This window comes from Schistocerca cancellata, chromosome 7 (assembly GCF_023864275.1).
Source record: "Schistocerca cancellata isolate TAMUIC-IGC-003103 chromosome 7, iqSchCanc2.1, whole genome shotgun sequence".
Taxonomy (NCBI): Eukaryota; Metazoa; Arthropoda; class Insecta; order Orthoptera; family Acrididae; genus Schistocerca; species Schistocerca cancellata.
This window is the reverse complement of record NC_064632.1, coordinates 502,052,107-502,079,667: the sequence shown is the minus strand read 5'-3', so window position 1 is coordinate 502,079,667 and position 27,561 is coordinate 502,052,107. Positions and strand designations below refer to the sequence as shown.

The 27,561-nt window shown below is 42.9% G+C and overlaps 1 protein-coding gene across 1 annotated transcript in view; it reads right to left on the bottom strand.

Moving 5' to 3' along the window:
• The window catches only part of LOC126092859 (uncharacterized), a 31,665-nt gene extending 10,153 nt beyond the window's left edge, over positions 1-21,512 (bottom strand). Inside the window, exons 1-2 of the mRNA XM_049908589.1 lie at positions 21,252-21,512; positions 3,577-3,717 (exon numbers count right to left, since the gene is read on the bottom strand). Of these exons, the coding sequence (XP_049764546.1) occupies positions 3,577-3,717; positions 21,252-21,512 (402 nt within the window). The remainder of the gene's footprint in view (positions 1-3,576; positions 3,718-21,251) is intronic.
• Positions 21,513-27,561: the final 6,049 nt, after the last annotated feature.

Sequence of the window (27,561 nt, the reverse complement as noted above, 5' to 3'; positions counted from 1 at the left end):
TGGTTTCTGTACAAATCGTAAATAGCCTTTCGCTCCCTGTATTTTACCCCTGCTACCTTTAGAATTTGAAAGAGAGTATTCCAGTCAACATTGTCAAAAGCTTTTTCTAAGTCTACAAATGCTAGAAACGTAGGTTTGCCTTTCCTTAATCTATTTTCTAAGATAAGTCGTAGAGTCAGTATTGCCTCACGTGTTCCAACATTTCTGCGGAATCCAAACTAATCTTCGCCGAGGTCGCTTCTACCAGTTTTTCCATGAAATTATTATATTTTTCTTGATGTCTGAGGGTGTTTCGCCTGTCTCATACATCTTGCTCACCAAATGGTAGAGTTTGGTCAGGACTGGCTCTCGCAAGGCCGTCAGTAGTTCCAATGGAATGTTGTCTACTCCCGGGGCCTTGTTTCGGCTCAGGTCTTTCAGTGCTCTGTCAAACTCTTCATGCAGTATCGTATCATCGCCCTTGTATAGACCCTCTATATACTCCTACCACCTTTCTGCTTTCCCTTGTTTGCTTAGAACTGGGTTTCCATCTGAGCTCTTAATATTCATGCAAGTGGTTCTCTTTTCTCCAAAGGCCTCTCTAATTTTCCTGTAGGCAGTATCTATCTTACCCCTCGTGAGATAAGCCTCTACATCCTTACATTTGTCGTCTAGCCATCCCTGCTTAGCCATTTTGCACTTGCTGTCGATCTTATTTTAGAGACGTTTATATTCCTTTTTGCTTTCCTCATTTACTGCGTTTTTATATTTTCTCCTTTCATCAATTAAATTCAATATTTCTTCTGTTACCCAAGGATTTCTACTAGCCCTCGTCTTTTTACCTACTTGATCCTCTGCTGCCTTCACTACTTCATCCCTCAGAGCTACCCATTCTTCTTCTACTGTATTTCTTTCCCCCATTCCTGTCAATTGTTCCCTTATGCTCTCCCTGAAACTCTGTACAACCTCTGGTTTAGTCAGTTTATCCAGGTCCCATCTCCTTAAATTCCCACTTTTTTGCAGTTTCTTCAGTTTTAATCTGCAGTTCATAACGAATAGATTGTGGTCAGAGTCGACATCTGCCCCTGGAAATGTCTTACAATTTAAAAAATTTGTTGGCTGATGGCAAATAAGTCATTATATGAATGTGTGGTTTCCATTTCTTTGAGCATGACCCAAAGAACAGACACCACTCCACGCGGAAACTATATATAACGTAAATTGAAGGTGTAGGGGAACTAACGATATCAGCAGCTCTCTGTCATCAGGCCTCAAGTGGCCATCGGGACCATTCGACCGCCGTGTCATCCTAAGCTGAGGATGCGGATAGGTGGGGCGGGTGGTCAGCACACCGCTCTCCCGGTCGTTATGATGGTTTTCTGTGACCGGAGCCGCTACTATTCGGTGGAGTAGCTCCTCAATTGGTGTCACGAGGGTGAGTGTACCCCGAAAAATGGCAACAGCACATGGCGGCCCAGATGGTCACCCATCCAATTGCTAGCCTCGCCCGACAGCACTTGACTTTGGTGATCTGAAGGGAACCGGTGAAGCCACTGCGGCAAGGCCGTTGATAACGATATCAGCAGCGACGAGTGAAAATGTGTGCCAGACCGGAACTAGAACCTGGGATCTCCAGCTTACTAGGCAGTTGAGTTAAGCACTACACCACGCGGACACACGGTTTATTGCAAAGGTGCGGACTAACACTACACGCCTACTGGCCGACCCACATTCCCACCCAGCGCCACCTATCCGCAGAACCTATGGCGTCCACACTCACTAATTTTAGATTCCCGGTCTAAGTCGAATGTAAATGTGCACCAGCACTGAAGATTGTAGATTCATTTTCCATCGAGGCAAATCAATTATATGAATGCATTGTGCCTGTTCTTTTGAACACTTCTTCCCTTTCCTTTTCTTTATCCCCCTCCCTCCCCTCTCTCCCCTTCAGTTTACATAGTACATATCACAGCTGCGTATTTCGCTTGGTTTCTATTCTCTCGGACACGTCCGACAGAACAGACATATAATTGATTCTCCTTGATGAGCAATAAAATCCTCCAAACCCTCCTTGACCAGTTCACCACTTGGTGTAACCACAGGTTCCTTCGTCTCAACCCCTCCAAAACCCGGCAATCGTCATAGGCCGCACCACCCGCTCCTTCCGCCTCCATGATTTGTACCTCACCCATTATGGTCGTCCCATCCAGCTCACCCCCACCATGAAATACCTTGGCCTCACCCTCAACCGTCTCTTCACCTGGATCCCTCACCTCCTGACCATCCAGCAGAAAGCCCATTCCCACCTCCACCTCCTGAAACTCCTGTCTGGCCGGACATGGGGATTGCATCCTTCCACCATCCTCTACACCTACAAACCCCTCGTCCATCCTGTCCTCTGTTACGCCAGCATAGCCTGGCTCTCCGCACCTACCTGCTTTTACAAGGCTCTCCAAATCCTTGAACGCCATGTGCTCTGCCTTGCCTTCCGTATCCACCTTCCTTCCCCCACATGGCTCCTGTATTACTCATCCCCTTCCCCCACTTCTTCCTTTTCCTTTACCCTGTTTACAGGCTTGATCCCCCCTTCCCCTGGTTTCCTCCTTTCTCTCCACCCCCCCCCCCCAACAGTTGCCATGCCTCTATCTCTATATCCCTCCCTCTCTCTACCTCCACACCCTCCATCTCCTTCATCAGGGCAATTTCCAGAACCTTCCCCTCCCAGATGTTGAACTTTGGTGTGACATATACCCTTCCTTCCTCTCCCCTCCTTCTCCCAGAGCGGATTTTCCCGTTTTCCCCCACCCCCGAGCCCTGCATCCCCCTCCTCAACTGTGTCCCTCCAATGTCCTTCCTTCCCCAGCCCTCTCCGACAGGACCCCACTCGTCTCCCCCATCTCCCCCCTCCCTCCCTTCTCCCTTCTCCATGCCCCTGGCAGATCCTGTGATTTTCTCATCGTCATCTGTGCTACATCAGTATTGTGTTTGGGGCTGTTCTTCGTTTTTTTATATCTCTGTACACCTTTACATTATTTTTAAACGTCATCTATTATATGTTTTCTGTCTTTCGGCTGAAGAGCAGCGCATATGCTGCTGCCAGCCCACCCCAATGGGGAACTGAAATACAACAACAACAAAAAAGAGCAATAAACCCACCACCACCTTCAGTGAGGACGCACATTTACGTTCGATGTCCGGTGGGAATCTGAAATTAGCGAGCATTGAGAACGGGGACAGAGATTGTGGACAAGTGGCGCAAAGTAGGTGTGTGTACCGAGATAGTCCGCACATTTGCAATAAACACTCTGCTCGGGAAGGAAAGTAGTTAATGCAGTTCCCTGTTGAGCATGAGGTCCTTGGTTCGAGTCCTAGTCTGGCATACATGTTCACTCGTCATCGCTGATTCCGCGTTAAGTCCCGATGCAGCTGATATTATCAGTTCTTTTCCTTTCCTTTCCTTTCTCCTCCCTACCTTCCAGTTGAATGAAATAGAAAGTTTTTGAAATTCCCGACGTCTCCTTAGAGTCGCCTGTTAGTTTAAATCAGGCTGTAGTGCCTGAGAGTGGCAGGCAAGATGAGGTGAGGGAGAGTGCTAACCAGCCAGATGAAGCCGAAGACAGCGGCCTGGCGGGCGTAGCGTCGGCGGGTGCCCTCCTCTTCCCGGAAACTCCTCCGGATGTCCACCAGGCTGGCCACGAGACGGCGCAGGCGCCACCGCTGCCGCACCAGCGACAGCGCCTGTCGGCACACACCGCTGGTGAGGGGCATGCACAGTGGAAGTCACACCTGCACACACTTACTACCATCTATGTACCTTCCATTATATGGCACTACTTACAAGCACGAGGGGCGTTCAATAAGTAATACAACACTTCTTTCTTCTGAATGGTTCAAATGGATCTCAGCACTATGTGACTTAACATCTGAGGTCATCAGTCCCCTAGAACTTAGAACTACTTCAGCCTAACTAACCTAAGGACATCACACACATCCATGCCCGAGGCAGGATTCGAAGCTGCGACCGTAGCGGTCGCGCGGTTCCAGACTGAAGCGCCTAGAACCGCTCGGCCACACCGACCGGCTCTTTCTTCTGAAAACAGGTTGGCTTTATTCTGGATTTCAATACACCACGTACTTACTCACTCCTCTGGCTACAAAAATCTATTTTTCAAAATAATCTACGTTCAATGCGACGGGCTTCCACTGCCTTTCTGGGAAGGCTTCTATGCCCGCATGGTAACACTCTGCTGATCGACGACGCAGCCAACGCCTTGTTGGATCAGTAACCTACCCATTGTTCTAACCGCGACCGGGACGGTCGCGGGGTGGTCGAGAAAGCGCGGCGGGGCCAAACGGAGAGCGGCCCGCGAACAAACAAACGAATGGAAAGGACAGACATGAAACAATGACAATCGAGAGAGACCTTACGACGACAACACGTAAGTGGCAACAGGGTTACAGAGACAATCAAACGAATCCAAGACGTCCACTAGTAATGAAAACAAAGAAAGGTAATCACGCAGTCTGTTGTCGAGGCGATATGGTAAGACCCACGCAATGACTAGACTGGCCGGCTGAGCTTTTTTTTCCCTTTATTGTTAATTTGACACCTTATACAAAGGTAGGCCAGCAGCGGCATTACTACGCCGCTCTTCGGCCACAGATAAGACATTGATTACAATTGGAGACATCGAAAAACGAAACAAAATGGTGGACAGACAACAGTAGACACACAAATTTAAAAATACATGAAGCCGTTCACAAGTGCAGCGTCCAAAGAAAACCGTTCAGCACTCGGGCACTGACAGAGACGACAGAAATGGCACACGTGAACGAAGGAGCACAAATGACGAAACACTGGCACACTAACACGATGGCACACACAAAAACACTGGCGACGATCTCCGGCGCGCGAAAGTTTACTTGACGTGTACGAGTCCGGGGACCTGCCAAAAGGAGAAAAAGGGGGGAGGGAGGAGGGAGAGGGGAGGGTGTAGATGCCAGTGGCAGAGGAGATGGGAGGGGGAGGAAAGAAGGTAAAACCGGCTGAGCGAGAGGCTGGCGCTTAAATACTTGATCGGGGCGCCGCTGTTCGCCTCCGGGACCACGTGCTCCACTGTGGCGCCCTCACACCAAGTGTGGGCCAGGAGGCGCATGCCGCCACGGCTTACGGCGCGATTGTGCAGAGACTACTAGGGGTCTTCGACGTCCATGTTGTCTGGCGCGGATTCAAATTGAGGTGCGAGATCCGAGCTGTAGGGTGGATGAGAAAGAACAGTGCTCTGCGACCTCCTCTGGAGTGTGCAGACTTGTATGAAACCTTGTGTCCAGTTGAGGAAGCAGGAGTTTGTGATCCGTCGATCACCTTGAATGAGACTTACGTTCCAACACTGCTGGAGTCGCAGCTGTATGCGGCCGGTCGACAAGCTGGACATCAGACAGCTCACCGTACTTTTACAAGCACCTACGAATACCTGTAATGCCCTGGTTTTCCTACAAAAGAAACTCAATGAGGGCTCCCTGCTTGTAACGCACCTCCATAGAGATGTAATTTTTAAGTATATGTATAGCGCCCCACTTATAGGAACCTCAAGCACGTTTCACTATATACCACAACAAATTTCACAGTTTTTCGATCATAATTGGCCGAGAAAAAAAGGGTTTGCATTACTTATTGAAAACGCCTCGGAAAACACTTTCATGTACCAGAAGAAGACCACTGTGAAAAGCAAAAGTAATTTACTACCTGGTTTCACACAAAAACCCTAAAAGTTAATCGCCTTACATAAATTCACTCTCGTAACAAACACACCTTTGCAGTCGTCCAGTGTTTATACTGTACCGATTCAGAGAATATTAAATACCAAGTTACTAAGTTAGATTTTCCGGAAATGTTCACTGGCGAAGATATGTGCCGTTCCTCCTTTGAATTGCCAAATGTATCAGAACTAACAATCTATTAAAATACTGAAGATAACTATACATGGTAGTCTCTTCTGCAGGCTAAAGAAGAAGAATATATGTAATAGGCCATATGTGTATTTCCTTTAATTGAAGTTTCTCCATGCATTCGACAATTACATCTTCCTTCACCGTCCCACCCACCCCCATCTGCGCTCTCCCATACTTGTAAGCCTCCCGTCCCCCAAATTCCTAGAATTGCTAGGTGTGTCCCAATCCACACTAACATTTTGTTTTCCATAAGGAAAGTCTTATATTAATCAAATATAGCTGATGTTCCTGAGACGTATTGAGTCTCAACTTTGTCTACGGTAATGATGTAGGCTGAAACAATGAATCAAAATTTGTACCAGCACCAGGTGTCCTGCTTAGGTGTCCTGCTTAGTAGGTAGAAGCAATAACTGCTGTGCCACATTGGCAGTGCAGTTACTATTCTTGCACAGATTGCCCTAGTACGTCTCCCTACCCAATAAAAATTCCAAGCCAACTGCTGTTCCCTTTTAAAACTCGCATAGGTATTGCAAGGCCTCTCCATTATTGGAATAACACCTTAGCAATGAGTGAAATGCGGTTAATCCTGCCAAAACGTTAGGCATAAGTGGTATAGTAATTATTATATGATTAATACATCACCTATACCTATGGTACTGGCAGGATTAACCCCATTTTTCTCAATGATAAGGTTCTGTTCCCATACTGGAGAGCCTTATCAATACTGATGCGCATTTAGAGAAGGAATAGCAATGGGCTGAAGTGTGAATTGGAATTTATACCGAAGGGGGAATGTACTGGGGTAATCCGTGCAGCTGCGGTAGCCAAAGTGTGGCGCAGCAGTTAGGGCAGCTGCCTAGTAAGCAAGAGACCCGGGCTCGAATCCCAGGGCTGTTTAAGTTTAGATTCATTGCGTTAGCCTACATCATTATCGTAGGACAGTCATATCTTTAACAAAATTGTTTTACACTCCTCCCGCCGTCCTAGTGTCATCTACATATGTCACCACTTTTTCATTGCCACCCCTACTACACACTTTTACTAGAGATGCCTTTTTACTTGTTTTCTACAAGTGTATCGAAAGACATAGCTACACTTACAAGAATTTAATTTATCTCCCCCCAAACGCAACACTATCAACCTTCACTACCACACGAGTTATGTATTATTTTCACCACCACGTGAGAGGTGAATTACTGCTCTCAAGATATTAAACAATATTCAGCACTTTACAATAAGCGAGAGTTTGCATTCATCTCGTTTTCGCGTCTATTCATAATCCTAGCGGTAATTGACTCTACCCCTGATCTCGTTCATGACACTCGAATTTTTATTACATTTGTTGTCAATTATAAAAATGCTCGTGTAACGACTAAAAGGCGTACAATTTCTCCTATAAGTATACGCTACTAAATTTAAAAACAAGATTCCAGAAGAGAATAATGAAATTTATCAAGTGGGGAAGTTTCTTCAAATGTAGAAAGTACATTGCAAAGAAAACAATAAAGGACAACAATTCAAATTTCACATCTACAAAAGAAATCACATGAGTATTTTATCGAAGAGTGGAAGGGATGACAGAGTAGATTAGGAGAACACTCGAGCTTTAACTGTCCGTTTTGATACTAAATTTGAAAGACGTTAATCGTTTCATTTCTGTTTTCCTCATTTTCTGAATTTCATGCCCATGCAGGCCAGTGCTTCAAACACAGTTTTCTTATAATCTTTTACTGAATTGGTTTACATTTATGGGTGCTTGAAGCTGTTTCATTTTATAGAACTCTCTTTCGACTCTTTCATTCCTCGCTACTATCTCTCTCTCATATGTAGCCTCTTTCTCTGTTCCACTTTCAACACAGCAGATGTCGCCTACCTCTTGTACAGACTCTTGACCACGTTCAGGATTCAGCCCTATAGCATCTCCATTTTATAGCTATCATAAAACACAACTTCCATTTCATTAGCAACTGGAGTCAGTTCTTATTCACTGTCTGCGACCTCTGCTATAGCTTTAGCAAATTATATAACTCGGATTTTCTGTCCATCTCTGTCTCAGTTGCTAATAATGTTAAGTTATGCCTAAGCGCATTTATAAATTACAGCATTATTCTTCTTTAAAGTGAGAATATTTGTGTAGTTCAAGAGACTGAGGGTATTTTAGTAAACATAAATTAAATTTATTCAGTTGCACATTGACAGCTAAGTAGTCATTAATGTAATCTTATTATTCAGATAATACCATTGACTGTCAATAACTGGAAACATCTAAAATCATAAAATATATAGCTATCATTGTGGTCTCGCTTCCCGCGCCAGGGTTTCCGGGTTCGATTCCCGGCGGGGTCAGGGATTTTCTCTGCCTCGTGATGACTGGGTGTTGTGTGCTGTCCTTAGGTTAGTTAGGTTTAAGTAGTTCTAAGTTCTAGGGGACTGATGACCATAGATGTTAAGTCCCATAGTGCTCAGAGCCATTTTTTGTATCGTTGTGGTTTAATATTACAAAACCCAATAAAAATAGTCGTTCATTGGAAGACCTCAGAGAAAGTGTCATTGGTCCGAGACTGACACAGCGAACCAAGTCCTCCTTAGTTCAAACGTTAAATTTTACTTATTAATGTGGGGCAATTATTAAACGCAACTAACAAAGAAGATATTCGAAGATGTGTTCGTTACTTCAGGTGCTGATTGAGCCAACGCTAAACAGTTATGAAATAAGTCGCAAATCAGGTCACTGAAGATTGCTGCCTTGAACTCGTATCACATGGTAATGAGCCAGAAAGACGCGATGTTACAGAAAACAGAGCCGGAGCTATAGCTTTGACTTTCATAATTGATGACCTCCTACACTTACAGAAAGGTCTCAGCTTTCAGTTGGGAAATATAATTTATGCGCTGTCCGCTGCAAGGACTGCTCAAAAGAGTTATCAACAGGAAGAAAGATACGTTGCGTTTAAACGTAGTCACTTGTTTACCAAAGGATTTATGGTTTCCCAGCGTGAATCCGCGTGTTAAAAACTCACGCAAATCACTAATGAGTGACCTCCTGTAGATATACACTCAGCCGAAAGGTTGTCAAAACCAGTTAAAACTACTGTTCAATGTCCTGTCCTAGAACATAGCAACTTCCTTGATTAAACTTATTCCAAAGTATAGCTTCGGTGTCTCATTAAGTACTACGAAATTCTTCTGTCAGACTTGAATAATAAGATATTCCGACATTACGAATCAGTCCCGACTGTTAAACAAAGATCTTGTGAAATTCATTCATGTCTTATGAAAGACAGTGGCCGAAACTAGGTAGTTGAAATCCCTTATTTTTGAAAAGTGACGAAAACCGGGTAGCTGAAAGCGTCACATGTCCCCGTTATGTGCGAATGTGAATAGCATCTGTTGGACTTTACAATTGTTCTGTGTATTGATTCATATATAATAAATGCTTTTCAACGAATTTTCATAAAATAATATTTAAGTTATGAAGGTGGTTCAAATACTGGGTAACACTTTATAGCAGTTTTCTATTATTTTATTTATTTGAGGGATTTAAAACCCATGAAGACAAAATCCTTTTATGAAATCTTTATTTGGACTGATTACTAGTTTCAGCTAACAATCTGGCCGTCCTCTGATGACAAAACATTCTTGATTACTGCTGATGCCATTACAGATTCACACATTGTTAAGTTCTTTCTTGAGATGGCAACATCCACACAAATTAATAACGGCGTTTCATCGTTCGTGGCCAGTGTGACTGATGATGGTCATAAAACATAGATGTTACACCATAAAACTTAGTAACTGACGCAATCAGTATTTACATCAGTGACCTCTGTTATGAAATCTGTTACTCTTCCCTCAAACGATGAAATGCTGTTTTTAATTCTGTATGGATGTTCTCATTTTAAAAAAACATTTTAACGATGTATGAAGCCGTAATGCCACCAACATCTAATCAAGAATGTTTTATGATCTGAAAATGGCCAGATTCTTAGCCGAAACAAGTAATCAATCTCAATCAAAAAGATTTCAAGTGCGATGTTGACTTCGTGGGTTTTCAGTAAATAAATTTACAAAAGATCTCGGATATCCTGAATGACAATGTCAACAAACTTCAGTTTTCTAGTGGCTGACGTAGTGTCTCAGGCAATAGGGAATAAGTGAATCATTATCAATTACAGAAAGGTGGAAGGAGTATATAGAGGGTTTATACAAGGGCGATGTACTTGAGGACAATATTATGGAAATGGAAGAGGATGTAGATGAAGACGAAATGGGAGATAAGATACTGCGTGAAGAGTTTGACAGAGCACTGAAAGACCTGAGTCGAAACAAGGCCCCGGGAGTAGACAACATTCCATTAGAACTACTGATGGCCTCGGGAGAGCCAGTCATGACAAAACTCTACCATCTGGTGAGCACGATGTATGAGACAGGCGAAATACCCTCAGACTTTAAGAAGAATATAATAATTCCAATCCCAAAGAAAGCAGGTGTTGACAGATGTGAAAATTACCGAACTATCAGTTTAATAAGTCACAGCTGCAAAATACTAACGCGAATTCTTTACAGACGAATGGAAAAACTGGTAGAAGCCGACCTCGGGGAAGATCAGTTTGGATTCCGTAGAAATGTTGGAACACGTGAGGCAATACTGACCTTACGACTTATCTTGGAAGAAAGATTAAGAAAAGGCAAACCTACATTTCTAGCATTTGTAGACTTAGAGAAAGCTTTTGACAATGTTGACTGGAATACTCTCTTTCAAATTCTGAAGGTGGCAGGGGTAAAATACAGGGAGCGAAAGGCTATTTACAATTTGTACAGAAACCAGATGGCAGTTATAAGAGTCGAGGGACATGAAAGGGAAGCAGTGGTTGGGAAGGGAGTAAGACAGGGTTGCAGCCTCTCCCCGATGTTATTCAATCTGTATATTGAGCAAGCAGTAAAGGAAACAAAAGAAAAATTCGGAGTAGGTATTAAAATTCATGGAGAAGAAATAAAAACTTTGAGGTTCGCCGATGACATTGTAATTCTGTCAGAGACAGCAAAGGACTTGGAAGAGCAGTTGAACGGAATGGACAGTGTCTTGAAAGGAGGATATAAGATGAACATCAACAAAAGCAAAACGAGGATAATGGAATGTAGTCAAATTAAGTCGGGTGATGCTGAGGGAATTAGATTAGGAAATGAGACACTTAAAGTAGTAAAGGAGTTTTGCTATTTAGGGAGTAAAATAACCGATGATGGTCGAAGTAGAGAGGATATAAAATGTAGACTGGCAATGGCAAGGAAAGCGTTTCTCAAGAAGAGAAATTTGTTAACATCGAATATAGATTTAGGTGTCAGGAAGTCGTTTCTGAAAGTATTTGTATGGAGTGTAGCCATGTATGGAAGTGAGACATGGACGATAACTAGTTTGGACAAGAAGAGAATAGAAGCTTTCGAAATGTGGTGCTACAGAAGAATGCTGAAGATAAGGTGGGTAGACCACGTAACTAATGAGGAGGTATTGAATAGGATTGGGGAGAAGAGAAGTTTGTGGCACAACTTGACTAGAAGAAGGGATCGGTTGGTAGGACATGTTCTGAGGCATGGAGGGATCACAAATTTAGCATTGGAGGGTAGCGTGGAGGGTAAAAATCGTAGAGGGAGACCAAGAGATGAATACACTAAGCAGATTCAGAAGGATGTAGGTTGCAGTAGGTACTGGGAGATGAAGAAGCTTGCACAGGATAGAGTAGCATGGAGAGCTGCATCAAACCAGTCTCAGGACTGAAGACCACAACAACAACAAATGTGAAGAATGTTTGGAGTAGTACAAGTAAGCTTCAGTATCGAAAACCGATGACAATTATAGCAGACACAGTGTCGGCTTTTGGTGTCACAATACTGTTTTAGTTCTGAATACCTGTTTGATTGTCGTCGTCTGTCAAACATTACTGCTTTTCTTACTTAGCATATTGTTTAAGCCACAAGTGTTTGGTAATGTTATAGAACAATTATACAGTAGGATAGTTTAGACATGGAAGTAACATTGTGACATTTAATTTGAGGGTGACAGTCGTGTTTTAGGGGACAAGTGTACCTTAATCTACACGTTACACCAGTAGTTTCAATAAAAAGAGTGACATCTGTTTTTTAACTCTTACAGGACAATTATGAAGACAGTGTAATGGAAACATTATTGTGACACTTAATACGAGGGTCAATTGTGTCCTGCACCAGGTGGTTTAAAAAGATCAGGCTTTAGTCTAGTTCGGGTGCCAAACGGGAGAAAAAGAGAAGTAGATGTCCTAGTCTGTGCGGGTATATACTGATGGACTGCTTCGTTTTTAATGGCTGACAAAATAATGGACTACATACGTAATGTACGCTGCAGCGCTAAGTGTATTTACCTTTGGTCAGAAACACCACAGATATGCTACTAACACTTTACTAAAAATCACTGATCCATCGTAAATAAGAATTCCTGGCCAATATTAAGCTGAATTATTTGGTGCGTCAAATAATTACAGTGAATAATACTTAAGATAACTTAATGTCTGAGACGAAACAGCAATCAAACTATTGCCAGTGAACACATACCAAAGTAAGTGGAGTTGATTTCATCGCTGGGACGATAGTGTTTCCTGGGTCATTAATTACCTCCTCATCCCTCAAAAAATCGTTTTATATCAGGACAATTTATGTTCCAAGAACGATGGTTTGCCAGTGGGACATTTGAGGTTTCTGATGAGCGAATACTCATATTTCGATTTCCATCTATTCACATATTTGAAATTTAAGTTCAGTGAGGAGACTTCGAAAGTTTTGCAGACTTTCTAGGTTTTTTTATTAGGGTATGCATCGACTCACAGAGAAGAAATGAACAGCGTCGTGATATTTTTATTAGAAAATAACATTCGGTACATTTAATATGAAATCGTGAGGAGGCGGCTCCAGCTTAGTAGGTACAATGTTATTAAAGAGGTTGAATTCTATGGCTTATTAACTACAAGAGTGAATTTCTAAACACTTAACGGGATTACTTGCGACTGTTTAATGGATTAATATTTTCTCTTACTCCAGCGCAGCTTCAGGCTACTGAGGTTCAAACACCAAAGGAAAATGGAATGTATGTCAACAACGTTGAGGTACGGGATTCGCGCTGAGAGAGTAATTGACAGCAAGAGACAGCATATCTCAATTTTTTTTCTTATGCACTTTTCATTCTCCTCTCCAAGGAGCAGGACAGGTCGTTTTAGACCTCGGCTATTTTAAAGTTGTTGCCCTTTCCAGTTGATTAGTTGCTCGAAAGGGTTCAGAATTGGGAATAAATGCGCCATTTCAATATTACTTTTGGTTTCACTGGACGCTAGTACGTTTGTGTGAGTCCGTGCAAACGGCAGTTACTTTCGTGACCGAGACAACCGTTGATATGATCGAGAGCTCTGATTTTCATAAAGACTTAAGTCGACAGTGTATACAACACAGCGGCCGCGAAATATTTGTTTGTTGTTGTTGTGGTCTTCATTCCAGAGACTGGTTTTATGCAGCTCTCCATGCTACTCTATTCTGTGCAAGATTCATCTCCCCGTACCTACTGCAACCTACATCCTTCTGCATCTGTTTAGTGTATTCAACTCTTGGTCTCCCTCTACGATTTTTACCCTTCACACTGAACTGGTGTTCCCTTGATGGCTCAGAATATGTGCTACCAACCGATCCCTTCTTCTAGTCAAATTGTGCCAAAAACTCCTCCTCTCCCCATTTCTATTCAATACCTCCACGTTAGTTATGTGATCTACCCATATAATATTCGGCATTGTTCTGTAGCACCACATTTGGTATGTTTCTGTTCTCTTCTTGTCTAAACTATTTATCGTCCACGTTTCACTTCCATGGCTACACTCCACACAAATACTTCCAGAAAAGACTTCCTGACACTTAAATCTATACTCGATGTTAACAAATTTCTCTTCTTCATAAACGCTTTTCTTGCCATTTTCAGTCTACACTTTATATCCTATCTACTTCGACCATCATCAGTTATTTTGCTCCCCAAATAGTAAAACTCCTTTACTACTTTAAGAGTCTCATTTCCTAATCTAATACTCTCAGCATCACACGATTTTATTCGACTACATACCATTATCCTCTTTTTGCTTTTGTTGATGTTCATCTTTCATTCTCCTTTCAAGACACTATCCATTCCGTTCAGCAGCTCTTCCAGATCCTTTGCTGTCTCTGACAAAATTACAATGTCATCGGCGAACCTCAAAGTTTTTAATTCTTCTCCATGGATTTTAATTCCTACTCCGAATTTTTCTTTTGTTTCCTTTACTGCTTGCTCAATATACAGATTGAATAACATCGGGGATAGGCTACAACCCTGTCTCACTCCCTTTCCAACCACTGCTTCCCTTTCACGCTCCTCGACTCTTATAACTGCCAACTGGTTTCTGTAAAAATTATAAATAGTCTTTCGCTCCCTGTATTTTACCCCTACAACCCTGAAGAATTTGAAAGAGCGTATTCCAGTCAACATTGTCAAAAGCTTTCTCTAGGTCTACAAATGCTAGAAATGTAGGTTTGCTTTTCCTTCATCTATTTTCTAAGATAACTCGTAGGGTTAGTATTGCCTCACGTGTTTCAACATTTCTACGGAATCCAAACAGATCTTCCCTGAGGTCGGCTTCTACCAGTTCTTCCATTCGTCTGCAAAGAATTCGTGTTAGTATTTTGCAGCCGTGGCTTGTTAAAGTGATAGTTCGGTAATTTTCACATCTGTCAACACCTGCTTTCTTTGGGATTGGAATTATTGTATTTTTCTTGAAGTCTGAGGGTATTTCGCCTGTCTCATACATCTTTCTCACCAGATGGTAGAGTTTTGTCAGGGCTGGCTCTCCCAAGGCTGTAATTAGTCCTAATGGGATGTTGTCTACTCCCGGGGCCTTGTTTCGACTTAGATCTTTCAGTGCTGTGTCAAACTCTTCACGCAGTGTCATATCTCCCATTTCATAATTATCTACATCCTCTTCCATTTCCATAATATTGTCCTCAAGGACATCGCCCTTGTACAGACCCTCTATACGCTCCTTCCACCTTTCTGCTTTCCCTTGTTTGCTAAGAACTGTGTTTCCATCAGAGCTCTCGATATTTATGCAAGTGGTTCTCTTTTCTCCAAAGGTCTCTTTAATTTTCCTGTAGGCAGTATCTATCTTACCCCTAGTGATATACGCCACTACATTTTTACATTTGTCCTCTAGCCATCCCTGCTTAGCCACATTGCACTTCCTGTCGATCTCATTTTTGAGACGTTTGTATTCCTTTTTCCATGCTTCATTTACTGCATTTTTGTATTTTCTGCTTTCATCAATTAAATTCAGTATCCGTTCTGTTACCCAAGGATTTCTTTAGCCGTCATTATCGAAATATTTAGTGTTTATAATAAATGAGTCTTAACTGATACGACTGATATTTGTGACTGGGAATCATCACTTGATGTACGAACTGCTATTGAGTCTGAAGTACTTAAGAGATTAGGACACTCTAACAGTTATTACACACACGATCCTGACAACTTATACGCCCCACGTCTAGTAATTTCGTACTAGCGTTATTCAAAGTATTAGCAATGCTAAGTGCGCAAATCTGGCACACGGTGGATGTTAGTGTCGCATCTGATTGTGGTGTTAATTAATAATTTAGAAGATCACATGTCGGGGACGGGGGGGGGGGGGGGGAGAATTTTACCGCCCATGTTTGAAATATTATGAACTCGCGTACAGAATGCGGTCTCCAACAAATGTAGTTTTTGCTAAGCAGTTTTCGTCGATCGTGCAAAAGCTTCCTGCACCCAAAGCAAAAGCCACATACTTGTGTATTTTTCGTGAATACCCATGCTGCCGAAGGCAGCGGATTTCATACCATTCGATATGTACAGAGTGAGCTACGGGAAAAGGACTGTTTTAGGATGGCTATATTTTAGATCAGCCACTATATTTCTGTCAGTGGTGAAAGGGAGGCGATGCATACGTCATTCATTTCGTGTCTGCCCCACTTTGCCTTTATACAAATGAAAGTTTCTTTGTTAAAAATCAACGTACCACTGTTCTCAGTAATTACAGTTACAGCCAACCGGTTGCTTAAGTTTAATGTACAAACCTTGACCTGGTTTCGATATCACTAAGGGTACCTTCCTCAGAAGGAAGTAACATAGATTGCGATACTACTGCTCTCTTGAAAACTGTCTCCGGTAGGTCATCCCGTAGAACGGAACTGTTTATGGCAGCAACTTACTGAGGAATATTGGCACCTTTTGAGAAAACTGCAACCCGCCACCCTTCCCCCCCCCCCCCCACCCCCCACCCCACCTCCTCCGTGCCGGTAAATTACTTGCCGTATGCCGTGTTGCGTGATGATTACAGCGAAATATGTAAAGGTTTACGCGTGAGGAAGTTATTAATGTCGTTGAACTAATGGGCGTAACGTGAAAAGTAAATTTCTTTTGAGGTAAACAATTCAGGGTCAGAAGATTCCCCAGGTCGTATTTACTTATTTATGGTATATTTAGCCTGATTATAGTATGGCCATGAACAACACAAACTAAAAATATCACAAAAGAATATCAGTTTTAATATATGCTTTACGTTCAATGATGTACATCTGAAAAATCGTTACGAACACGATTATAATTATCAACAAAATAATAATAGTGAATGACGATAATAATTTTCATTAATAATAATAATAATAATAATAACAGTATAGGACATTAAGGACAACAATAAAATTGATTAGTTCAACACAACTGAACCCGTATTTAGTAACATGAGAAACAGAAGAGATAATGAAAGAGGAGAAGATAGAAATGACAGTGACAGTAGCTGTTGAGAAAGAACACAAATTTGCAGTAGAGGCTCTGTGGACAAGGGAGAGGGAAATGTGATGGGGATATGAAAGAGGTTGACAAGAATGTGCCACAGGCAAATACATAGAAGAGATAGTTATTGCAATAGAAGGTTGTTACAGTCAAATCTGAAAGGAATTCAATTTTTCTCGTCTTTTGCGCAAGATCTTCGAACGCCGGGTTGTTGATACAGGATGCGATTTGGTAATATGGGTATCATGTAAGGGAAATTATTTTGTTGCTAAAGATTATTTCTGATGTGCTGTTCGGATAATGCTGTAACTGCTGAAGATAAGAAGTGCAATGATTGAGAAAACGATGGATCAAACACTATAAATCTCTGTTTATCGTCGCGTAGAAATGACAGTTTTTCTTAGGTAGGAGAGGAACGGTAGGAGTGATATGGCCGAAACAGTGAATGTGCCGCTCACAAGCATTCGTCGTAAGTTGCAGCCAGCGTGAGCTCTCGTAAGGCAAGTCGCTGAAGGTGTTACTTACAGCTTGGAATTTTTTTTTAGAAATTTGTGGTAAGGTCTTACGAGACCAAACCGCTGAGGTCATCGGTCCCTAAGCCTAAACACTACTTAATCTAACTTGAACTAACTTACGCTATGGACAACACACACACCCAAGCGTGAGGGAGGACTCGAACCTCTGACAGGGGGAGTCGAACGGACCGTGACAAGACACCTTAGACCGTGCGGCTACCACGCGCGGTTCACTTACAGCTATTGACAAGAATTTTGCGATACATGTCACATATCTGAGCAGGCAAGTATTACGCACCTGGGACATTTCCGAACGTGTCTTACGCCGATATTCATTATCATAGATCTTTGTCAAAGTTGACATGTCAAATATTTATCTCAAAGAAATTTGAAGCCGCGCCGAGTGGCCGCGTGGTTTGAGGCACCATGTCACGGTTTGCGAGGCCCCTCCTACCGGAGGTTCGAGTCCTTCCTCGGTCTTGGGTGCGTGTGATGTTCTTAGCACAAGTTAGTTCAAGTTAGTTTAATTAGTGTGTGAGCCTAGGGACCGATGATCACAGCAGTTTGGTCCCTTAGGAATTCACACATACTAAGAAATTTGGTAGTGTAGGGAGGAACTTGTCAAAGCTCGCCTTTCGTCGAAGAAATATAATCAAATTTAGAGCCTCATAGTAGAATTGATCATAAAAGTCGTTCCTCTTCTGTTCACTGCAGTGTGAAATATAACCGCTTACACCACTTGGATCGCTATAGCTATTCGACTTCTGCAGTGTGTTTGTAAACATGGTTGCAGAGTTGGTATGTTCCTTCGATTCTATATAATAATCTTGCCTAGAATTGGGTGCGGGGCTAGCAAGCAGCACAATGCGTGCTATTAGTCGTGTGCTGATGGGCATGTGTGATATATTACAGACTTCTTCAAATCTACATCAGCAGCCATCCACCTCTACATCTGTAAACAACCAGACACATTTTCAGCAAGCCGCAATAGAGGACGTCACGCTATAAAATTAAAAAAAAAACTTAAAACTCTTAGCTCTCCGTTCTACTTGATCAATTTTTGAACACTGGAAGCCCCAAGTCTAAAAGTTCTTTATCTGTTATTGGAACACTAATTGTGGCGTCGATAGTTACGATGCCACAACGTGGATGCGCGCTCTCGTAAGTTGGCACTATGAGAAAAGACTAACTACGCTGACCACATCGCCCTCTGGCCGACGCTGTGGAGCTCAGCGAGTGCCGTCTTGATTTCTGCCCCCATTTTATCAATAGCAGACGGCCTGGAAATATCGCTTCTACTACCGAGTGGGCTAGCTTGCTGTTGCGACTTTGATCCGACTTGAACTACGGCCTCACACCTACGTGCTCATCCTAGCCAAAGTTATGTAAGCCTTTGTTATTTACTTGTGTTTTCTGACTCTAGTAAAAAAGTGTTAGTTACATGCAGTGCCGAAGTGCTTCACCTCTCCTGCCCCTACTTGCTTCCTTCACTCTCGGCCTATATTACAGAGGCAGTTCACAGGAGCAGACTCAAGCGCCGCCTATCCAGGCGGGATACAAAACTAATTCTATTAATTACGTTATTCAAAAATAAAAATAGTTTTAATGCCCATATATCCCTTGTTTATCTTCAGATATTCCTCCTTCAGTGCTTTACAAATCGCTTTATACGTATCTGGAATTGTTTTGGTTAATGTGCACTGTGGTATTCGAGTGATATACTGTAAGCTAGAGTAGTTCTCTCCAGTAGCAAGAAATCGCAGTGTTATGGTAAGATTGTCCTCTGCACATATATCATTTCTCAAATGAGTATTCCGCTTTGTAATATGAGCAGCCACTTTACTGAGCAAACACTGAAATGCCCTCTCTTCCATTCGTAAGTAATTTATTTAAGATTTGACGGCGTCCACTGCTGCTCTCGTAACAAATTTCGCTGAATGCTCGACGTACAACCCACGGCTTCATCCAAGTATGCTTCCTTTATTCCCGCCGCTTCTCTCCAAACGCACACAAAATGCAATTGTGGTACTAAGCGTAGTAACGAGTTGTTGTTGTCCGCCATCTTGAACTTTTGTGAAAAACATGAAAACATGATGACAGCGTAATACCCCTTTTTAACGTCAGGTCAAAAATCGTTGTCGAAGAAATTTGACGAATACTTGATCGTATTTCTTCGTCAAAGAAATATGATAGCTTAATACTGGCCTTAGTGACAACACGATTAACGTAGAAGTAAATATCCTCGGAGTAGGGAAGCAACTAAAAACACTTAATAAAAGCAAGACTGTATACCATTTAGGTTCCTTTCCGAGTATGCTGATGCATTAGTTCCATACTTAACAATCAAATACAACTGTTCACTCGACGAAAGATCCATACCCAAAGACTGGAAAGTTGCACAGGTCACACCAGTATTCAAGAAAGGTAGTAGGAGTAATCCACTAAATTACAGGACAATATCGTTGTCGTAGATATGCAACAGGATTTTAAAACATATATTGTGTTCGAACATTATGAATTACCTCGAAGGAAACTGTCTATTGAAACACAGTCAACATGGGTTTAGAAAACATCGTTCTTGTGAAACACAGCTAGCTCTTTATTCACATGAAGTGTTCAGTGCTATTGGCAAGGGGTTTCAGATCAATTCCGTAGTCCTTGATTTGGTTCAAATGGTTCAAATGGCTCTGAGCACTATGCGACTTAACTTCTGAGGTTAGAGAGGCCTAGAACTTAGAATTAATTAAACCTACCTAACCTAAGGACTTCACACACATCCATGCCCGAGGCAGGATTCGAACCTGCGACCGTAGCGGTCACTCGGCTCCAGACTATAGCGCCCAGAACCGCACGGTCACTCCGGCCGGCCATTCCTTGATTTCCGGAAGGCTTTTGACACTGCAGCACACAAGCGGCTCGTAGTCAAATTGCGTGCTTATCGAATACCGTATCAGTTATGTGTCATAGAGGTCACAGTTCGTAGTAACTGACGGAAAGTCATCGAGTAAAACAGAAGCGATTTCAGGCGTTCCCTAAGGTAGTGTTATAGGCCCTTTGTTGTTCTTTATCTATATAAACGATTTGGGAGAAAATCTGAGCCGCCGTGTTCGGTTGTTTGCAGATGACACTGTCGTTTATCGACTAATAAAGTCATCAGAAGATCAAAACAAACTGCAAAACGATTTGGAAAAAAATATCTGAATGGTGCGAAAAGTGGTAGTTAACCCTAAATAACGAAAAGTGTGAGGTCATCCACACGAGTGCTAAAAGGAAATCGTTGAACTTCGGTTACACGATAAATCATTGTAAAAGCCGTAAATTCAACTATATACCTAGGTATTACAATTACGAACAATTTAAATTGGAAAGAACACACAGAAAATGTTGTGGGGAAGGCTAACCAAAGACTGCGTTTTATTGGCAGGACACTTAGACAATGTAACAGACCTACTAAGGAGACTGCCTACACTACACTTGTCCGTCCTCTTTTAGAATACTGCTGCGCGGTGTGGGATCCCTACTATATAGGACTGACGGAGTACATCGAAAAAGTTCAAAGAAGGGCAGTACGTTTTGTATTATCGAGAAATATGGAAGAGAGTGTCACAGAAATGATACAGGATTTGGGCTGGAAATCATTAAAAGAAAGGCGTTTTTCCTTGCGACGGAATCTTCTCACGAAATTCCAATCACCGACTTTCTCCTCCGAATGCGAAAATATTTTGTTGACACCGACCTACATAGGGGGGAACGATCACCACGATAAAATAAAGGAAATCAGAGCTCGCACGGAAAGATATAGGTGTTCATTCTTTCCGCGCGCAATACGAGATTGGAATAATAGAGAATTGTGAAGGTGGTTCGATGAACCCTCTGCCAGGCATTCAAATGGGATTTGCAGAGTATCCATGTAGATGTAGAGGTAGATGTAGATGAACACGTACCTTGATCAGATTGATTATGGAGACGGAGAAGAGGAAGGCGGTGATGGAGGCCCTCTCTGTTTCCTCCGACCTGTCGGTGAAGAGCTCTACGCCGGTGGTGGCGACCAGTAGGATGTTAGCGACGATGTTGACCGCTGCCCCGGCGAACCTGCCGCACTCGGCCAGCCGGGCGGTGATCGAACTCCGGTCCCCGCTGGCCAGGCCCAGCAGCGCGCCCGCCGTGCCCAGCACCTGGCGCTCCTCCTCAGATAGCCGCGCCATCTCTCCTCACCTGTCCTGTCCTGCAACAGAACATACAGGGTGTTTCAAAAATGACCGGTATATTTGAAACGGCAATAAAAACTAAACGAGCAGCGCTAGAAATACACCGTTTGTTGCAATATGCTTGGGACAACAGTACATTTTCAGGCGGACAAACTTTCGAAATTACAGTAGTTACAATTTTCAACAACAGATGGCGCTGCAAGTGATGTGAAAGATATAGAAGACAACGCAGTCTGTGGGTGCGCCATTCTGTACGTCGTCTTTCTGCTGTAAGCGTGTGCTGTTCACAACGTGCAAGTGTGCTGTAGACAACATGGTTTATTCCTTAGAACAGAGGATTTTTCTGGTGTTGGAATTCCACCGCCTAGAACACAGTGTTGTTGCAACAAGACGAAGTTTTCAACGGAGGTTTAATGTAACCAAAGGACCGAAAAGCGATACAATAAAGGTTCTGTTTGCAAAATTTCAACGGACTGGGAACGTGACGGATGAACGTGCTGGAAAGGTAGGGCGACCGCGTACGGCAACCACAGAGGGCAACGCGCAGCTAGTGCAGCAGGTGATCCAACAGCGGCCTCGGTTTCCGTTCGCCGTGTTGCAGCTGCGGTCCAAATGACGCCAACGTGCACGTATCGTCTCATGCGCCAGAGTTTACACCTCTATCCATACAAAATTCAAATGCGGCAACCCCTCAGCGCCACTACCATTGCTGCACGAGAGACATTCGCTAACGATATAGTGCACAGGATTGATGACGGCGATATGCATGTGGGCAGCATTTGATTTACTGACGAAGCTTATTTTTACCTGGACGGCTTCGTCAATAGACAGAACTGGCGCATATGGGGAACCGAAAAGCCCCATGTTGCAGTCCCATCGTCCCTGCATCCTCAAAAAGTACTGGTCTGGGCCGCCATTTCTTCCAAAGGAATCATTGGCCCATTTTTAAGATCCGAAACGATTACTGCATCACGCTATCTGGACATTCTTCGTGAATTTGTGGCGGTACAAACTGCCTTAGACGACACTGCGAACACCTCGTGGTTTATGCAAGATGGTGCCCGGCCACAACGCACGGCCGACGTCTTTAATTTCCTGAATGAATATTTCGGATATTCGTGTGATCTGTTATTCGGTTTTTGCGTAGTGAAGGTGTGAAACCTATTGAAATTCATCGAAGAATGAAGGTTCAGTACGGAGACGCACGTTTGTCACAGCAGCAAGTCTACAAATGGAGTAGGAAGTTCGCTAATGGTGTGACTTCAGTGGAAGATGCTCCTCATCCAGTTCAGGCACAACGAGTTGTGACTCCACAGAACATTGGAGCAGTTGAAGCCGTAGTGAAGGAAAACCGCCGAGTGACACTGAATGACATTGCAGCATGTTTACAGATTAGTCATGGGCCAGCACACTACACTGTGCATGATGTGCTCCAGTTTCACAAAGTGTCTGTTAGATGGGTGCCACGGCAACTGACTCCTGAAATGAGAGAACGACGTGTTGATGCTTGTGAAGAACTTCTTCGGCGCTTTGAACGAGAAGGTGATGGCTTCCTAGCAAGAATCGTTACTGGGGACGAAATCTGGGTTCACTTCCACCAACCAGAAACGAAGGGAGCGAGCAAGGAATGGCGCCATTCCTCATCACCAAAACAAAAGAAGCTTCGAAAAGAACAATCAGCAGGGAGGGTTATGTTGACTCTCTTTTGGGACGAAAAAGGCGTCATTTTGAAGCAATACATGCCTGGAGGGACCACTGTCACCAGGGCATCGTACACAGATCTCCTCAAAAATCATCTGCGGCACTGCAATCAAATCAAACTGACGTGGATTGCTGTCAGCAGGTTTCCTTTTGCAACAGGACAATGCAAGGCCCCACACTGCCCGTACAACAGTTGCAGCAATCAGAGACCTGCATTTTGAGTGTCTTCCTCACCCACCATACTCACCAGACCTTGCCCCAAGTGATTTCCACATGTCTGGACCACTCAAAGACGAAGTGGGAGGAAAGAAGTTCCGTTCTGATGAAGAGGTACGCCACGCGGTGCATGAGTGGTTGCGCGGACTACCAAAAGAAATTTTCTAAAGGAATTCATGCACTTTGTAAGCGCTGGAGAACTAGCATTGAGCGTCGGGGAGATTGTTGAAAAGTGTTACAGCTTTGTACCACTTCTGCTCAATAAATAATATTTAAAAAATATTTAAGGTTTTCATTTGACTCACCCTTGTACAACAGTTTGTGTGCTCACGGCCTGATGCGAACATCCCGCGCGATATATTCGAGCGAGCAAATGCTAAGCAGCGTACGCGGTTGCTGTGCGGTTACGCAGCGCAGCCGTGTGACACGAATCAATGACCATTTTAGCAAAACTCAACAAACGCCCGGTTTTTCAGAACGTACCTTATTTAGGATTCTGATACTGTAATATGAGCCCCACATAATGGCTAACAGAAAATACGACAAAACAGTAATTTCTGTTGCAAACGTCGTCCGAATATAGCAAACTTTCACGTAACTCTACATCTCCATTTTTCAAGATTTCGAAAAACTCAACCAACCCTTCTTTTATACTCTATCATCAACATTTTGAACACAAAATTTAAACACATCAAATGAGTTCGCAATTGCGAATAAAGACTACCATCAGCTGTAAAATGGAATGACGACAATGAAAATTTGTGCCGGACCGAAACTCAACCTATAATTTCCAGCTTATCGCGAGCTGTCACCTTACCATTTGGCTATCGGTGCACGACTCCCTGTCAGATACAAACCAACATATGCCTCTACGGCTTGTGCTCATACATCCGTCATGTACAGGGTTATTACAAATGATTGAAGCGATTTCACAGCTCTACAATAGCTTTATTATTTGAGATATTTTCACAATGCTTTGCACATACATACAAAACCTCAAAAAGTTTTTTTAGGCATTCACAAATGTTCGATATGTGCCCCTTTAGTGATTCGGCAGACATCAAGCCGATAATCAAGTTCCTCCCACACTCGGCACACCACGTCCCCATTACTGAGTTCGAAAGCATCGTTGATGCGAGCTCGCAGTTCTGGAACGTTTCTTGGTAGAGGAGGTTTAAACACTGAATCTTTCACATAACCCCACAGAATGAAATCGCATGGGGTTAAGTCGGGAGAGCGTGGAGGCCATGACATGAATTGCTGATCATGATCTCCACCACGACCGATCCATCGGTTTTCCAATCTCCTGTTTAAGAAATGCCGAACATCATGATGGAAGTGCGGTGGAGCATCATCCTGTTGAAAGATGAAGTCGGCGCTGTCGGTCTCCAGTTGTGGCATGAGCCAATTTTCCAGCATGTCCAGATACACGTGTCCTGTAACGTTTTTTTCGCAGAAGAAAAAGGGGCCGTAAACTTTAAACCGTGAGATCGCACAAAACACGTTAACTTTTGTGAATTGCGAATTTGCTGCACGAATGCGTGAGGATTCTCTACCGCCCAGATTCGCACATTGTGTCTGTTCACTTCATCATTAAGAAAAAATGTTGCTTCATCACTGAAAACAAGTTTCGCACTGAACGGGTCCTCTTCCATGAGCTGTTGCAACCGCGCCGAAAATTCAAAGCGTTTGACTTTGTCATCGGGTGTCAGGGCTTGTAGCAATTGTAAACGGTAAGGGTTCTGCTTTAGCCTTTTCCTTAAGATTTTCCAAACCGTCGGCTGTGGTACGTTTAGCTCCCTGCTTGCTTTATTCGTCGACTTCCGCGGGCTACGCGTGAAACTTGCCCGCACGCGTTCAACAGTTTCTTCGCTCACTGCAGGCCGACCCGTTGATTTCCCCTCACATAGGCATCCAGAAGCTTTAAACTGCGCATACCATCGCCGAATGGAGTTAGCAGTTGGTGGATCTTTGTTGAACTTCGTCCTGAAGTGTCGTTGCACTGTTATGACTGACTGATGTGAGTGCATTTCAAGCACGACATACGCTTTCTCGGCTACTGTCGCCATTTTGTCTCACTGCGCTCTCGAGCGCTCTGGCAGCAGAAACCTGAAGTGCGGCTTCAGCCGAACAAAATTTTGAGTTTTTCTACGTATCTGTAGTGTGTCGTGACCATATGTCAATGAATGGAGGTACAGTGAATTTATGAAATCGCTTCAATCATTTGTAATAGCCCTGTATATTCCCGTACACGTGAGACGTTGCACTTGAAAGTCGCTTCCCATGTATCGGCACATAAATACGATATTACAGTGCCTGTGTAATTCTGGTTACGATGCGAAGTTCCTTTGGAAATGCATGTATTCTGGTTACGAGAGCAAAGGTACTTCGCATCGTAATCAGAATAACACAGGCATTGCAGTATCGTATGAAATTTAAAAGTTAAATTCAGTAACCTTTGCACTCACATGTGTTTCCTGTTGGGAATCTTACAGCATCTTACAAGATAATCCATCTACTTGCTAAGCGACTGTTAGACAACAATGCATACTTCTCTTTCGTGCTTACCCACTGCGTCACTATAAGATTAGTAGCTGCTCTAGAACGATCTGGTTGCAAGAGCATTATTAAGACGTTGGAAGAGTCAGAATATCTGCAACAATCCAGGAGGCGATAAAAGGAAGAAAAGCAGAAGTGGCCAACGTCAATAGAGTAAGAGAAAATATTAACCTCAGATTATTTTCTTGCTGTTGTGGCTCCCGAAACGAAAACTCCACAGTAATGGCAATGCTTATCACTTACACTGAAAGCTCAAAGGTATATAAGGGGATTCAGCATTATTTCCCAATACGTGGATGTAACCGCTTGCCCAAACGTGTAATGAAAACCAAATTGCCTTTTAAGATATCTGAGCCAAGAATACTACATTATGCAAAGATACCTAATACCAGGGTCTTTTCCAAAATGCTTGCTTTGCTTAACTAATGGACGTTGAGATGCTGTAATAATGTCTGAGTACCTCAGCTTCCATCATTGAATCATGTAAGCAGAAGTGAAGCTAATGAGGTGATGAAATTTTGTCTTGTTTTGAAAACGATTCAGAGAAAGTATAGAGTTCTGTTTATAAGTTTACAAGGGATGTTAATCATACTGAAGACAAAATTCTGCATTAGGAAGTATCTTTACGTTAAGGAAAACTGTGTTTCCGTATCGTTTTGGATTTCACACGGTATGTAAACTTTGTCTTAAAATTTGTACTGTTTTTTGAGTTGTCATTTAAATGCATCACAATTAGTTTCACAATAGGTATAAGATGTGAGAAATAGATTTCGCTACTCTGTAAACTTTTCTTCGTGTGCTAACTAATAAGGAAAATATAAATTTACTAATACATTGTTAAATGATATTATCCACAAAATGTAATACACAGGGTGTTTATAAATAAATATCGGGGTTTTAACGCTTTATAATATTTATTATATTAAACTTAGTTATAAATGATATGTCAAATGAAAGAGCAACTCAAACAGTTTTACCAAGAACCTTATAAATGTACAGTGTGAGCACGATTTGTCACACGGCACACATCACGTCTATAGCCGAGTTCTTCCCAAACGTTGATAAGCGTGTCTTCAGTGATTGTGGCAACAGCTGCTTCAATCCGGTTTCTTAATTCAGGGAGGTCTGCTGGTAGCGGAGGCACGTACACACGATCCTTGATGAAGCCCCAAAGGAAAAAGTCGCATGGCGTTATGTAGGGTCAACGTGGAGGCCATGAAAAGCAAGCCCTGTCATTGGGCCCCTTGCGGCCTATGCAGCGCTTGGGTACAGTTAAGTTCAACCAATCGCGTACTTCGCTATGCCAGCGAGGTGGCGCACCATCTTGCTGGAAAATAAAGTTCTCTGGCTCTTCTTCTTCCAACTGAGGGAAGAGCCATTGCTCTAGTGTACCAAGGTAAGAAGTGACAGTTACAGCAAGTTCACCAAAAAAGAAAGGTTCAGATGGTCCAAATAGCTCTGAGCACTATGGCACTTAACTTCTAAGGACATCAGTCCCCTAGAACTTAGAACTACTTAAACCTAACTAACCTAAGGACATCACACACATCCATGCCCGAGGCAGGATTCG